Raw genomic sequence first — 12,881 nt, forward strand, 5'->3', positions numbered from 1 at the left:
TTAGGAATCACAACCTAGATTAATTAACAGTTTTCAGTGGTCAGCAAAGAGTTTCTCTAAAGAGTAGACCACCAAGTGATTTGAAATCAAGATTGTTTTCTAATCTTTCCTTTCCTTTTCCTAGGTCTGTAGCTCTATCTTTATAGTTGGGAGGTTTAAATCAGATATAAAAACATTTATGGTTTACCCAGAGTGGTTACTTTGTTAATCACCTGACTCAATCTAGAAAACTCAAATTTTAACATTTAGATTTTTACAATTAACATATGAAATCAATATACTGTTTTAAAAGCTCATTTCATTTATACCTTTTAAATTTTAGTGAGAAAAGTAATGCTTTTGACCAATAACTGTATTATTACAGTTGTATTGATTTAGAAACTTTAAACATAACACTTTAATTTGATTTCTGGAGGAGGGGTTGCAAAGCAGATGGAAGTGCAGCCTTAGTTTGGGGGAGACGTGGCCAGGATTTTTTTGTGATGACATTTCAGGTTCTGTTTTTTTGATCCAGACATATTTTGTTTGTATATACAATTCTTAATTATTTTTACTTCCACAACAAAATAGATTCTTCTTTTACCTTTTTTTTTTCTAAAATATTTGATCCTCACAGTTTATGTCTTAATGAAGACCTCCCAGTTTTCACTTTACTGTAAGAAAACAAGAGCCTGGCCCAGTTAGACCTGTCACCTGGTGACTGGCACCCTTGGTGGAAGCTAAAGGCCATGGCCACCATGGCCCAGTGTGGCTAAGTTCTTGTTTTTCAAGAAGACATGGCTGGGCATGGGTGGTGCACACCTGCAGTCCCAGAACTTTGGGAGGCTGAAGCAGGAGTACCACAAGTTCATGCTCAGCCTGAGCAGTTTAGCGACTTAGCGAGACTCTCTTTATAAAGGTGAGAGCACAGGGAATGTAGCTCAGTGTGAATGCCTTGGGTTCTATCTCTAGTACCACAAGAAGAGGGAAAAAAATGGAGCTGAAAATTTGGGCTTTTATGTGACTCACCTGCTTTTTATTAAAATACTGGAAAGTAGGGGCTGGGGAATTAGCTCAGTGGTTCTGCAACCTGCCTCACAAGTGCAAGGTCCCGAGTTCAATCCCCATTACCCCCCCCCCCAAATGTGGGAAAGTAATTCGAGTGTTTTAAAAAACCAGTGCAATCCAAATCAGTTGCAGCTATAGGATGAATACAGTTTGTAGCTTCCTATTTCTACTCCCTGGTTTATAATTAGCAAGTTCTAAGTGCAAGTAGAGCTATTTTAATTCCTCTAAATAACCTTTAGACAATGTGAAAAGATTTTGCCCCTTGCCATACCACCACTCCAAGTGCAGAGGAGGTGAGCCATGCAGATGCCAACAGCACCCCACCCTCCTCATCAAAATGAGAAGACACATAAACAAGTCTCAAAACCAGATTTCCAGGAGATCACCTACAGCAACTCTGAAGGGAAATGAGATGGAACACTCTGATACTCAACCACCTGGACTCCCTGAACTGGCAACAAAAGAGGATCTGGAAAAAATGAAATCAGAAATAATTTCTCAGATAACAGCAGAGATTGTGCTCATAGTGCAACACATGATTGATAAATCTAGAGAGGAGCTGAAGAACATGATAGAAGCCCAACATAGGAAACAAATAGAATCCATAAAACAGATGCAAACAGATTTCCAAGAGATTAAAAACTCCATTGAAAGTCTACACAGCAGAATGAACCAGTGCGAGGACAGAATTTCAGATACAGAAGATAAGATTGCAGTTAGTGACCAGGAAAAGAAAAACTGCTTCAAAATTGTAAGGGACCACAAGAAATCAGTCCAGCAGCTGCTAGATGATGCAAAGAAGAATAACATAAGACTGATTGGAGTCAACGAAGAAACAGGAGAGAGTGCAGATGACATAAAAAAACTGTTCACAGACGTGATGGCAGAAAACTTCCCAAGGAGGGGAAAAGAACTTGACATACAGATAAGTGAGGCATATAGGACTCCAACTAGCCTTGATCAAAAAAAAATCTACACATAGGCATATAATTGTTAAGATTCCAGAAACCCAACAGAAGAACAAAGTTCTATAAGCAGTTAGGGAAAAGAAACAAATCACATACAAAGAAAAGCCCATCAGAATCACAGCAGACTTCTCAACACAAACCCTCAAGGCAAGAAGAGCTTGGAGTGATGTATTTCATGCCCTAAAAGAAAACAGCCTCCAACCCAGATTGATGTAGCCTACAAAACTATCTTTCAAAATTGATGGAGAAATAAGATACTTTCATGACAAAGAGCACCTTAGGATCTTCATGAATACCAAACCAGCACTCCAGAAAATTTTAGACAACATCCTAGGAAAAGACAATGAGGATCACAACCCCAGGGAGCAAAGCAGAAAGAATCCATTGGGCACAACAAGAAATTACATGCAAAGGGGGAGAATCCAACAAAAAGAAAAAGTCATGACAATGACAAGTCAATATGTATCAGTTATAACCCTCAATGTTAATGGTCTCAATTTACCAATCAAAAGAAATAGACTTGCAGAATGGGTCAAGAAGCAAGATCCAACAATATGCTGCATACAAGAAACACACTTGATTCAAAAACTCATAGACTAAAAGTTAAAAGGGTGGAAAACAATACTCCATGCGATGGGAACCTGAAAAAAAGCAGGAGTAGCTATCCTCTTTGCAGATCAAGTAGATTTCAAACCAAAACTGATTAAGAGAGACAAAGAAGGACACTACATCCTTGTAAAGGGAACAATCCAACAGGGAGAGATGACAGTCATAAATATACATGCACCAAACGCTGGTGCACCCAACTACATAAAACAAGTACTAACAGACATGAAAAGTCATATATGCACTAATACAATAGTAGTGGGGGCCCTCAATACCCCACTGTCACAAATAGATAGATCAACTAGACAAAAAATAAGTAATGAAATACGAGAACTCAATTGAACTCTTGAACAAATGAATTTAACAGATGTTTATAGAGTGTTCCACCCCACCAAATCAGAATACACATTCTTCTCAGCTGCACATGGGTCGTTTTCCAAAATAGACCACATATTCGCTCATAGAACATGGTTAAGTAAGTGCAAAGGAATGGACGTTATCCCCTGTATGTTATCAGACCATAGCACAATGAAATTGGAGATCAATAGCAAATGAAACTGGAAAAACTTCATAAACATGTGGAAATTGAACCACACACTTCTGAGTAACCAATGGGTCACAGAGGAAATGAAAGAAGAAATAAGACAGTTCCTTCAATTAAATGACAATGACAGTACAACATATCGGAATCTATGGGGCACAATGAAAGCAGTCTTACGAGGGAAATTCATAGCAGTGAACACTCATATTAGGAAAACAGAGCAAGCCCAATTAAACCTGATGCTGAACCTTAAGCTTCTAGAAAAAGAAGAGCAAGACAAACGCAAAGCTCATTCAAGGGAGGAAATTATAAAGATCAGAGCAGAAATTAATGCAATGGAGACTAAGAATGATACAAAAAAATCAGTGAAGCCAAGAGTTGGTTCTTTGAAAGAATAAACAAAATTAACAAACCCTTAGCCAGTCTTATCAGAAAAAGAAAAGAAAAGGCCCAAATCCATGCAATTAGGAATGAAAGGGGTGAAATTACAACAGACCCAGCAGAAAACCAGAGGATCACCAATGCCTACTTCAAAAACCTATTCGCCAAGAAGATGGAAAACATGCAAGAAATGGACAGATTCCTAGATACGTATGTATGAATTACCAAAGTTGAACAAAGAAGACCTAAAAATTCTAAACAACCCAATATCAGTCGATGAAATTGAAAACATAAGTAAAAACTTACCAACCAGAAAAGCCCGGGTCCTGATGGCTTCACTGCTGAATTCTGCAAGACATTTAGAGAGGAACTACTGCCACTGCTCTTTAAACTCTTCAATGAAATTGAAAGGGAAGCAATACTCCCGAATTCATTCCTGTAAGCAAGCATCACCTTGATCCCCAAAGCAGAGAAAGAGCCAACCAAAAAAGAGAACTATAGGCCAATCTCACTAATGAACATAGATGTAAAAATCCTTAATAAGATACTGGCAAATAGAATGCAGAAGATCATCAAGAAGATCATACACCCTGATCAAGTGGGATTCATCCCAGGGATGCAGGGATGATTCAATATACGCAAATCAATCAAGGTAATACACTATATCAATAGAGCCAAGGACAAAAACCATATGATTATATCCATAGATGCAGAAAAGGCATTTGACAAAATCCAACATGCATTTATGATAAAAACCCTACAAAAAATTGGAATAGATGGCCTCTACCTCAAACTGATAGAAGCCATCTATGAAAAACCAACAGCCAATATCATACTAAATGGTCAAAAACTGAAATCCTTCACACTAAAATCAGGAAAAAGACAAGGATGTCCACTAGCACCACTCCTGTTCAATATAGTTTTGGAAACATTAGCCATGCCAATTAGACAAGAGAAAGAAATAAAAGGAATAAAGATAGGAAATGAAGAAGTCAAATTGTCATTATTTGCAGATGATGTGATACTGTATATAGAAGACCCCAAGAATGCCACCAAAAGTCTTCTAGACTTAATAACCAAATTCAGTAGAGTAGCTGGACACAAGGTCAACACACAAAAATCAATAGCTTTCCTCTACACGAACAACAGACCCACTGAGACAGAAATAGGACAAACAATTCCTTTCACAATAGCATCCAAAAAACTGAAATACCTAGGAATCAACCTAACGAAAGAAATCAAAGACCTCTTTTCTGAAAACTATAGCACTCTGAAAAGAGAGATTGAAGATGGTATCAGAAAATGGAAAGACATCCCCTGCTCCTGGGTAGGAAGGATCAACATAGTGAAAATGGCCATACTTCCAAAACTGTTATATAGATTCAGTGCAATCCCAATTGAAATCCCAGCAGTGTACTTCACAAACCTTGAGAAAACAATCCAAAAATTCATTTGGAACAAGAAGAGACCCAGAATATCAAAAGCAATTCTAGGTAACAGAGCCATGGCAGGGGGTATCAAAACCCCCTACTTGAAACTATATTACGAAGCTACTGTGATAAAACCAGCATGGTACTGGCAAAGAAACAGACCTGAGGACCAGTGGAACAGATTAGAAGATACAGAAACAACTCCAGACACACTCAGCCACCTCATCTTTGACAAAGGAGCCAAACACCCTCACTGGTGGAAAGATAGCCTCTTTAATAAATGGTGCTGGAGAAATTGGGTTTCAGTTTGCCAAAGATTAAAACTAAACCTATGTTTCTCACCATGCACTAAATTAAAATCGAAATGGATTAAAGATCTAAATATTAAAATAGAAATGCTGGACTGGCTGGAACAGAGGTTAGGTAGAACTCTTGAAGACATCGGTGTAGGAAAAGATTTTATGAACAAAACCTCAGTTGCCCGTGAACTAACACAAACAATCCACAAGTGGGATCTCTTCTTATTAAAAGGCTTCTGCACAGCAAGAGAAACCACCAGCAGTGTGAAGAGACAACCCACAATGTGGGAAAAAATCTTCACCTGCTCTTCCTCAGACAAAGGTCTACTATCTTGAATCTATAAAGAACTTCAAAAGATCAGACCAGACCCCCCAAATTTAAAGACCCAATCCAAAAATGGCCATCTGAAATGAACAGACATTTCTCAGACAAAGAAGTAGAGATAGAAAATAAATACATGAAAAAATGTTCAACATCACTTGACATTCGAGAGATGCAAATGTAAACAATGCTGAGATTCCACCTCACCCCAGAAAGAATGGCTGCTATCATGAAATCAACCAATAACAAATGCTGGGGGTTGTGGGGAGAAAGGAACCCTGCTCCACTGCTGGTGGGAGTGTAAACTGGTGCAACCACTGTGGAAATCAGTATGGAGATACCTCAAAGAAGGAGGACTGGAAGCCCCATTTGACCCAGCTCTTTCCCTGCTGGGGATCTTCCCCAAAGAATTAAAAGAATCATACCACAGTGATATATGTGCACCATGTTTATAGCAGCACAGTTTGTAATAGCTAAAACTTGGAAACAGCCCAGTTGCCCATCAACTAGAGACTGGATAAAGAAAATGCGTTTTTTAAAAAATATAAAATGGAGTAGAACTCAGCCATAAAGAATGAGAAATTAGAGACATTTATAGCTAAATGGATGCACATTGAGGTGATACTCTTAAATGAAGTAAATAGGGCACACGTGTAAATACCAAATAGTTTCTCTAGTGTGAGAAACTGAAAGCGTAGATAAGGACTAAAAAGTATAATAGATAATGTGAAATAGGAAGAAAAGGGGCAAAAGGGAAGGGGAAGTGGGAGGGCTAGGGGAAAGGAAAGAAGGGAATGGAATTAATATCGCAAAGTGAAAAATGGAAACAAAGTCTTTGTAAATAGGGAGGGATGGAGGGGTTGAGGGAGGGCGGGGGAATGGGGAAAAAAATAAGAACCAAGAGTATGTAAAGGTGCATATCTCCAATGATGAATGTCATTATATTGTATACCTAAAATGTACCAATAAAATAATATTTTAAAAAGAAGAAAAGATTTTGCCCCTCAAAATAGTCTCTGGGTAATAATACCTTTTTATAAAACTTCCAGTTTGTTCCTGTAAAGGCATTTTTAATTCTGCAAATGGTTTTTATTAGGCCCCATGATGGGTCCTGGATTATGTTATTCTATAGAATAGACAAACTCTCTCAACCTTAGTATAAAAATGTTGGAACGATTCATACGTGGGTGGTTTTTAATAAAGGTATTTAATAAAATTCCAGTTATTTAATGAAACTAGCACTCATTGTGAAATAGAAAATGATTTGAAAATAATTTAAGAAAATGAATGAAAAGTTTAAACCATATCCTATGTCCATGTAAAGCATATATCCTTAGATGAAGTTACTAGCTGAACTCTTTTGTATCTCAACTTTCATATGCACTATCTTACATAAAATTGGGCACCCTGCATACTGAGAGTTTGAGGAATGCCCATTTAAAAAGAGTGGAAAAAGAGAGAATATCTATTTTCATCTCATCTCAACAAAATCTTGTCAAACATGAACTTTTAATGGAAAATCAAAATAGGCAAATTTAAGCTACAAAAGAGAGCCATGAAGGAATGGAGATGGAGCTCAGTGGTAGAATCTTGCCTAATTCACACAACTCCCTTGGTGGGTTTTATTTATTTATTTATTTTGTAACTCTTGTCTGTAAATTTTAAGCCCAGTTATATAATTCTGTGTAACAAGATCATCTTTGACATTCAGAGTGGAAAGTTTCTGTAGCTGCACCCAGCTGTACTGTTTGATATGAAAACATGAAAGAGATTCAGAACAGTTTTTCAAAATTCTCACATTTATTCATTTGTTAAAAATTTAAACACCTAAAAACCCCACAAATTTAAACGCCTTTTACTTTAAAGGACATGATACTATAGTGTCACCCAGTGGCTTGTAAAATAAGTCTTAAAATTTAAAACTGTTTTGGCAGACTGTCTTGTTTTACTGTTATTTCAGACCTTTTAAATTATTCAAAAGATATTGTTGAACACTTATGTGTAAAAAGGGTGCTACCATTCCAAAAATAAGTCCAAAAATAGTCCTCACAATTAGAATCTATTTTTGTTTTTGTAATATAATTTTAACTGTTAAACTAATATTAAAAGATTGAAACTATCCTAATCCCCTAATTAGAGCAATCTGTTTTTAAACTAGTTACACAGCTACTAGATTGGTATACCTTTTTTTTTTTTTTTTTAGTGTAGCCTTTTGGTAAACAATGCAGTAGTTATTATATCTTTATCTATTTAGTTTCCTTATTGCCTGACTTCTTACCCAAAAAGCCTCTTCATTGTTGAATACAATTTCCATAATATTGCTGTATTTTGAAATCAATATCAGGTGTGAAAAACAACTTTGGGCAAAGCTTTTTAATTTGTACAACTCACCTTTATTTTTACACTGTCATAATTTCTTCTATTGATATGCCTGGGCGTGTAACTTCCATTATATTTCAAGACATAATTTCTTGATTTCATCCTCTTAGATTCATTTGGCTAGAGGTATCAGAATTCCATTGTATTGATGATACACATGCATGCGTTTCTCACTAATAATCTAACTTTTAAAAATAGACACAGTACAACAGGACAGTTCAGTGGTTATAACTGGAGCTACTTTTAGGAGCAGTATTTCTGAGCTGTTAGGGTCCTTTTGACTTGCCTTGCCTTCTGAGCTTTATAAAGTTTAGCTGAAGAAGAGCAGGAGTTTAATTTATTTCCCACTCTGTTTCCTCTAGTAATCTCTATTATGTCTAGGAATTAAGTATATAAAAACTAGAAACCTGATGCGGTAGTGTATGCCTGTGATCCCAGTTACTTAGGAGGCAAAGGCAGAAGGATCACAAATTCAAGGCCAGCCTGGGTGACTTAGTGAGACTCAATCTCAAAATAAAAAGAGCCAGGACTGTAGCTCAGTGGTAGAGAGCTTGCCTAGCATGTGCAGGCTCCTAGGTTTGCTCCCTAGCACTGGGAGAAAAAAACAAAAAACAAATAGTTGATGAGAAGGAAAAATGAGGTTTAGAACATTGAAATAAATGCCTGTGGAAAATGAAACCTTCAGCTATTTCAGATATGGCTCATTAGTACAAGTTTTTTTTGTGTGATCTTTGTAGGATCAAATGTGCAATTACTGACTTGGGTGTTTTAATGATTTCTTTTTATGCTGCTTTGTATTTTCACGAAGTTGTATGCCAAGTGTCTAGCAGTTTATTAAAATTTATCTAAGAGTAAAGTCTGTCATAAGATTTACTTATAAGTGCTACCATAAACAAATCTATGAAAACACTGCCATTGTGTGGTTTTGGGTGTCACAGGTCTCAGGTTGTAACAGAGCAATCTTGGAAATTAGGGTTGAAGCAAAGTAGATTTCCTGACAGAGTTGAAGATCAATATCAGGATACTACTAGCATTTTCTAAAGTTTAATTTTTATGTATGAATTAAGTCAGCACAAAGATGAAGGAATTAATTTTATAAATATGATGAGCTAGTTAATTCGTTTATTGTGAATTAAGTCAGTATACAAATGAAAGAATGAATTTTATGTGTAGATAGATGAATTAGTTAAGTTGAAAGACTGTCCATTTCAAGAGTAAAGATTTATTAACTGTTAAAAATGTTTTCTTAGGATTGTTCTTTTTGTACTTAATACTTACTTTGTTAAATTAGAGCGCTAGTAAGATACCTCGATTTTTTTTTTTTTTTGGTACTGGGGATTGAACTGGGGTCCTTGCACTTGCACAGCAGGCGGCGAAACCACTGAGCTAAATCCCCGGCCCTCAATTTTTATATATATCATCTTTAATACTGTAAGTGCCCTTGAAACATCCTGACTAGATGATCATCCTTTTAAATTGTCTTTAAATAGAAAAAGTTACGCCGATCACAACATGCTCGCAAGGAAACGGAGTTCTTAAGGCTCAAGAGGACTAGGCTTGGCTTGGATGACTTTGAGTCTCTGAAAGTTATAGGAAGAGGAGCTTTTGGAGAGGTGAGGTTCTTTTCAGTTTACCATGGTTGAACACATTTATCTTAAGATAGTTTAAAATATCTATTAAAATACACTTCCTAAGATAATCCCAATGGTAAATTCTGTCTTTAAAACAACCTACTTTTCATTCTTGAATGTATAGTATAGTAGCCTAGACTGTTTAACATTTACTGTGTGTGTGTGTGTGTGTGTGTGTGTGTGTGTGTGTGTACATTCTTTTTTTTTCCTGTACCGGGGATCAAACTCAGGACCTTACACTTGTGAGGCAGGCAGCAGCACCACTGAGCGAAATCCCTGGTCTGACAATATATATTTATGTTTTTATCCTAGGTGAGGCTAGTGCAGAAGAAAGACACAGGCCATGTCTATGCAATGAAGATACTGAGAAAGGCTGATATGCTTGAAAAGGAGCAGGTATGGGGCCTTCTACACATGCAGTGCAAAGGGACATCCATGGCCAAGTTTTAGAATAAGTGCTTACATTGGACTTTTAAATAAGGAATCTTACTATTAATGTTAGTAGCCCATTTTAGTGTTTTCCAGTTCTCATATTTGAAATGTCTCCAAATTCATAATCCATGTGTTAGTCTACTCAGTCTGGTATGACAGAATTCCATGTCTGGGTGGCTCAAAGGACAGAAACTCTGTTTTCTCATGGTTCTGAGGGCTGGAAATCCTACAGTGATGCTATGCTGGGGCTTGGCTTCTGGTGAGGCCTCTCCCTGACTTGCAGATGACCTTTCCTTGGTGAGTACAGGGAGAGAGAGAACACCCATGTTCACATGAGAACTGTTTTTCTTTTTGTTTTTTCCATTGAATTTATTGGTACATTTTAGGAATAAAATACAGTCACATTCATCATTGGGATCTTGTACCATTATATGAGTATCTTGGTTCTTATTTTTTCCCCTTCCCCTGCCCTCCCTTCACCCCCTCCACCATTCCCTATTTGCAAAGACTTTGTTTCCATGTTTTTCCCTTTTCTCATATTTTTTCTTTTCCCTTCTTTCCTTTCCTTTCCCCTACCCCTCCCACTTCCCCTGCTCCTTTAGACCTTTTCTTTCTATTGTACAATATCAATTATACATTGTTTTAATTACACTATCAAAATTTAGAGGACATTACCACAGATTTTACAAAATTTAAAAGGATATAGAAAACATATTACAAAAATCTTTTTTGAAATAAATTTGACAACTTCTAAGAAGTTCCTTAGAAGACAAATTAATGAAACTGACTCTGGAGGAAATATAAAATTTGAATAGCACCTATTAAAGAAAGTATATTCCTAGCTTGAAAACCTACCTATATGACAACAACAGGCTCATATGCATTTTAACTGATGAATTATATCAAACATATAAAGCAGAAAAAAGAAGGAACACTTCTCCCCTCATTTTAGGAACTCAACATTGTGCTAATCCTAAAACTGGATAAAGATAATAGAAGAAAAAAGTATGAACATAGATAGAAATTTGTTTAACAAAACAAACTATTAGAAGTCAGATCTGGCAGGATGTAGAAAGTGGTTTTGTTATAGGGATGGCAGTGTTGGTTCAGCATTGGAAGATCCACCCCCAAAAGTCATCATTTTAACAGAGGAAGGGAAAAAGCCATATGATCCTGTCATTAGTTGCAGAAAAAGTATTGGACTAAATTCTATAGCTGTTCATGGTAAAAGCTATCAGGAGACTAGAAGTAGAACAGAAACTTCTCAACAGATCAAAGACATGTACTCCATACTTCAGCAAAAAAGCCTTATATGAATGGAAAAGATACAATGCTTCCTCCCTAAGGTGGGGAACAAGGGCTGATACGCCTACTCTTCATCTCTCCATTAAACTTTGAAACATAGGCACAAACCAAAATAGTCTGGCAATAAAATGACACAATTAGCATAGGATTGGCAAGGTGGAAGTAAAATCTTTATATGTAGATGAAGTGATCATCAACAGAGAAAATACTAAGAAATCTCTAGGAGCCCCTAGAACTTGTAGCTGAATTTAGCAGGATTAGAAAACACAAGGTATAAATTCAGGTCTATGTATACTTGCTATAAATGGAGAATTGGATTTTGAAATTTGAAATTTATGTAGGAGTACAAACGACCTAGAAAAGTAAAAAGAAAAAAAAAACAGTGTTGGAAGACATTTATTACCTAATTTTAAGACTTCCTCTACAGCTATAGTAATCAAGGCAGTGTTGGTGTAAGGAAAGACAGATAGATCAATGGAATAAAACAGAGAATCTAGAAATAGAACCACACACATATGGTCCACTGAGTTTTGAAAGATTATTTAACATCAACATTTTATAGAACATAAACTCAACTCAGGAGCAGAGGAAAAGACAGTGTTTTCAGCAAATGGTACTAGAACACCTGTTATCTGTATATAAAAAATTAACCTCAGCCCTTTATTTCCATACATAAAAATAACTTGAAAGGATCTATGAACCTAAGTATGAAAGACTAAAACTATAAAACTTTTAAGAAGAAATTATAAGGGAAAATGTTTATGAATTTAGGGTGGGCAAGAATTTCCTAGGATACAAAAAACATGATGTATAAAAGACAGAAATTAATAAATGAGATTCCATCAGGATTTAGAACTTTAAATGACATCATTAAGAAAATGAAAAGTAGTCCTTAACCAGAACATTTTTATAATACATATAACCTATGACCAGAATATATAAAGAACTCTTACAGCTCATTAATAGACAACCCAATTAAAAAGTAGACACAAGAAGATGATAAATAGCCAGTACAGCACAAGGAAAGGTGTGCAACACTAGAATCAGAAAAATACTAATCAATACAATAACAAGACTGAATTATACATTCATTAGGGAGATGAAATTAAAAGTTTTAAAAGAACAAATGTCAGCTTAGGTGTGAACCAGTTAGAACTTTTTTTTTTTGGTACTGGGGATTGAACTCGGGACCTTGAGCACTTGAGAGTCAGGCACCTGAACCACTGAGCTAAATCCCCGGCCCCCTAGTTAGTACTTTCTAATACTGCTAATGTGAATGTAAAATGATAAAACCATTTTGGAAAACAATATAGCAATTTCTTGTATTACTGTTAAGAACCAACAGTTCTGTTCTTAAGTTTTTACTTAAAAGGAATGAAAACATATTCACAATACATTTGTACATACAAGTTGACTATCCCTTTTGTGAAATTCTTGAGACCAGAAGTGTTTCAGATTTTGGTTTGAAATCCACTTGATCTACAAAGAGGGTAGCTACTCCTGCTTTTTTTTGTCATGACCTTTTCTTTTTGTTGGATTC

General features: G+C 36.1%; 1 protein-coding gene across 4 annotated transcripts in view; it reads left to right on the forward strand.

Moving 5' to 3' along the window:
* Positions 1-12,881, forward strand: part of Stk38l (serine/threonine kinase 38 like) — an 80,958-nt gene that overhangs the window by 49,967 nt on the left and 18,110 nt on the right. For all 4 annotated transcript variants that reach the window (XM_004844755.3, XM_087192788.1, XM_021258324.2 and 1 more), the window contains 2 exons: positions 9,464-9,586; positions 9,917-10,000. In XM_004844755.3, the coding sequence (XP_004844812.1) occupies positions 9,464-9,586; positions 9,917-10,000 (207 nt within the window). The remainder of the gene's footprint in view (positions 1-9,463; positions 9,587-9,916; positions 10,001-12,881) is intronic.

Source organism: Heterocephalus glaber, unplaced genomic scaffold (assembly GCF_053883595.1).
Source record: "Heterocephalus glaber isolate CG9 unplaced genomic scaffold, H.glaber_assembly_v1.0 deba00001572, whole genome shotgun sequence".
Lineage (NCBI taxonomy): Eukaryota > Metazoa > Chordata > Mammalia > Rodentia > Bathyergidae > Heterocephalus > Heterocephalus glaber.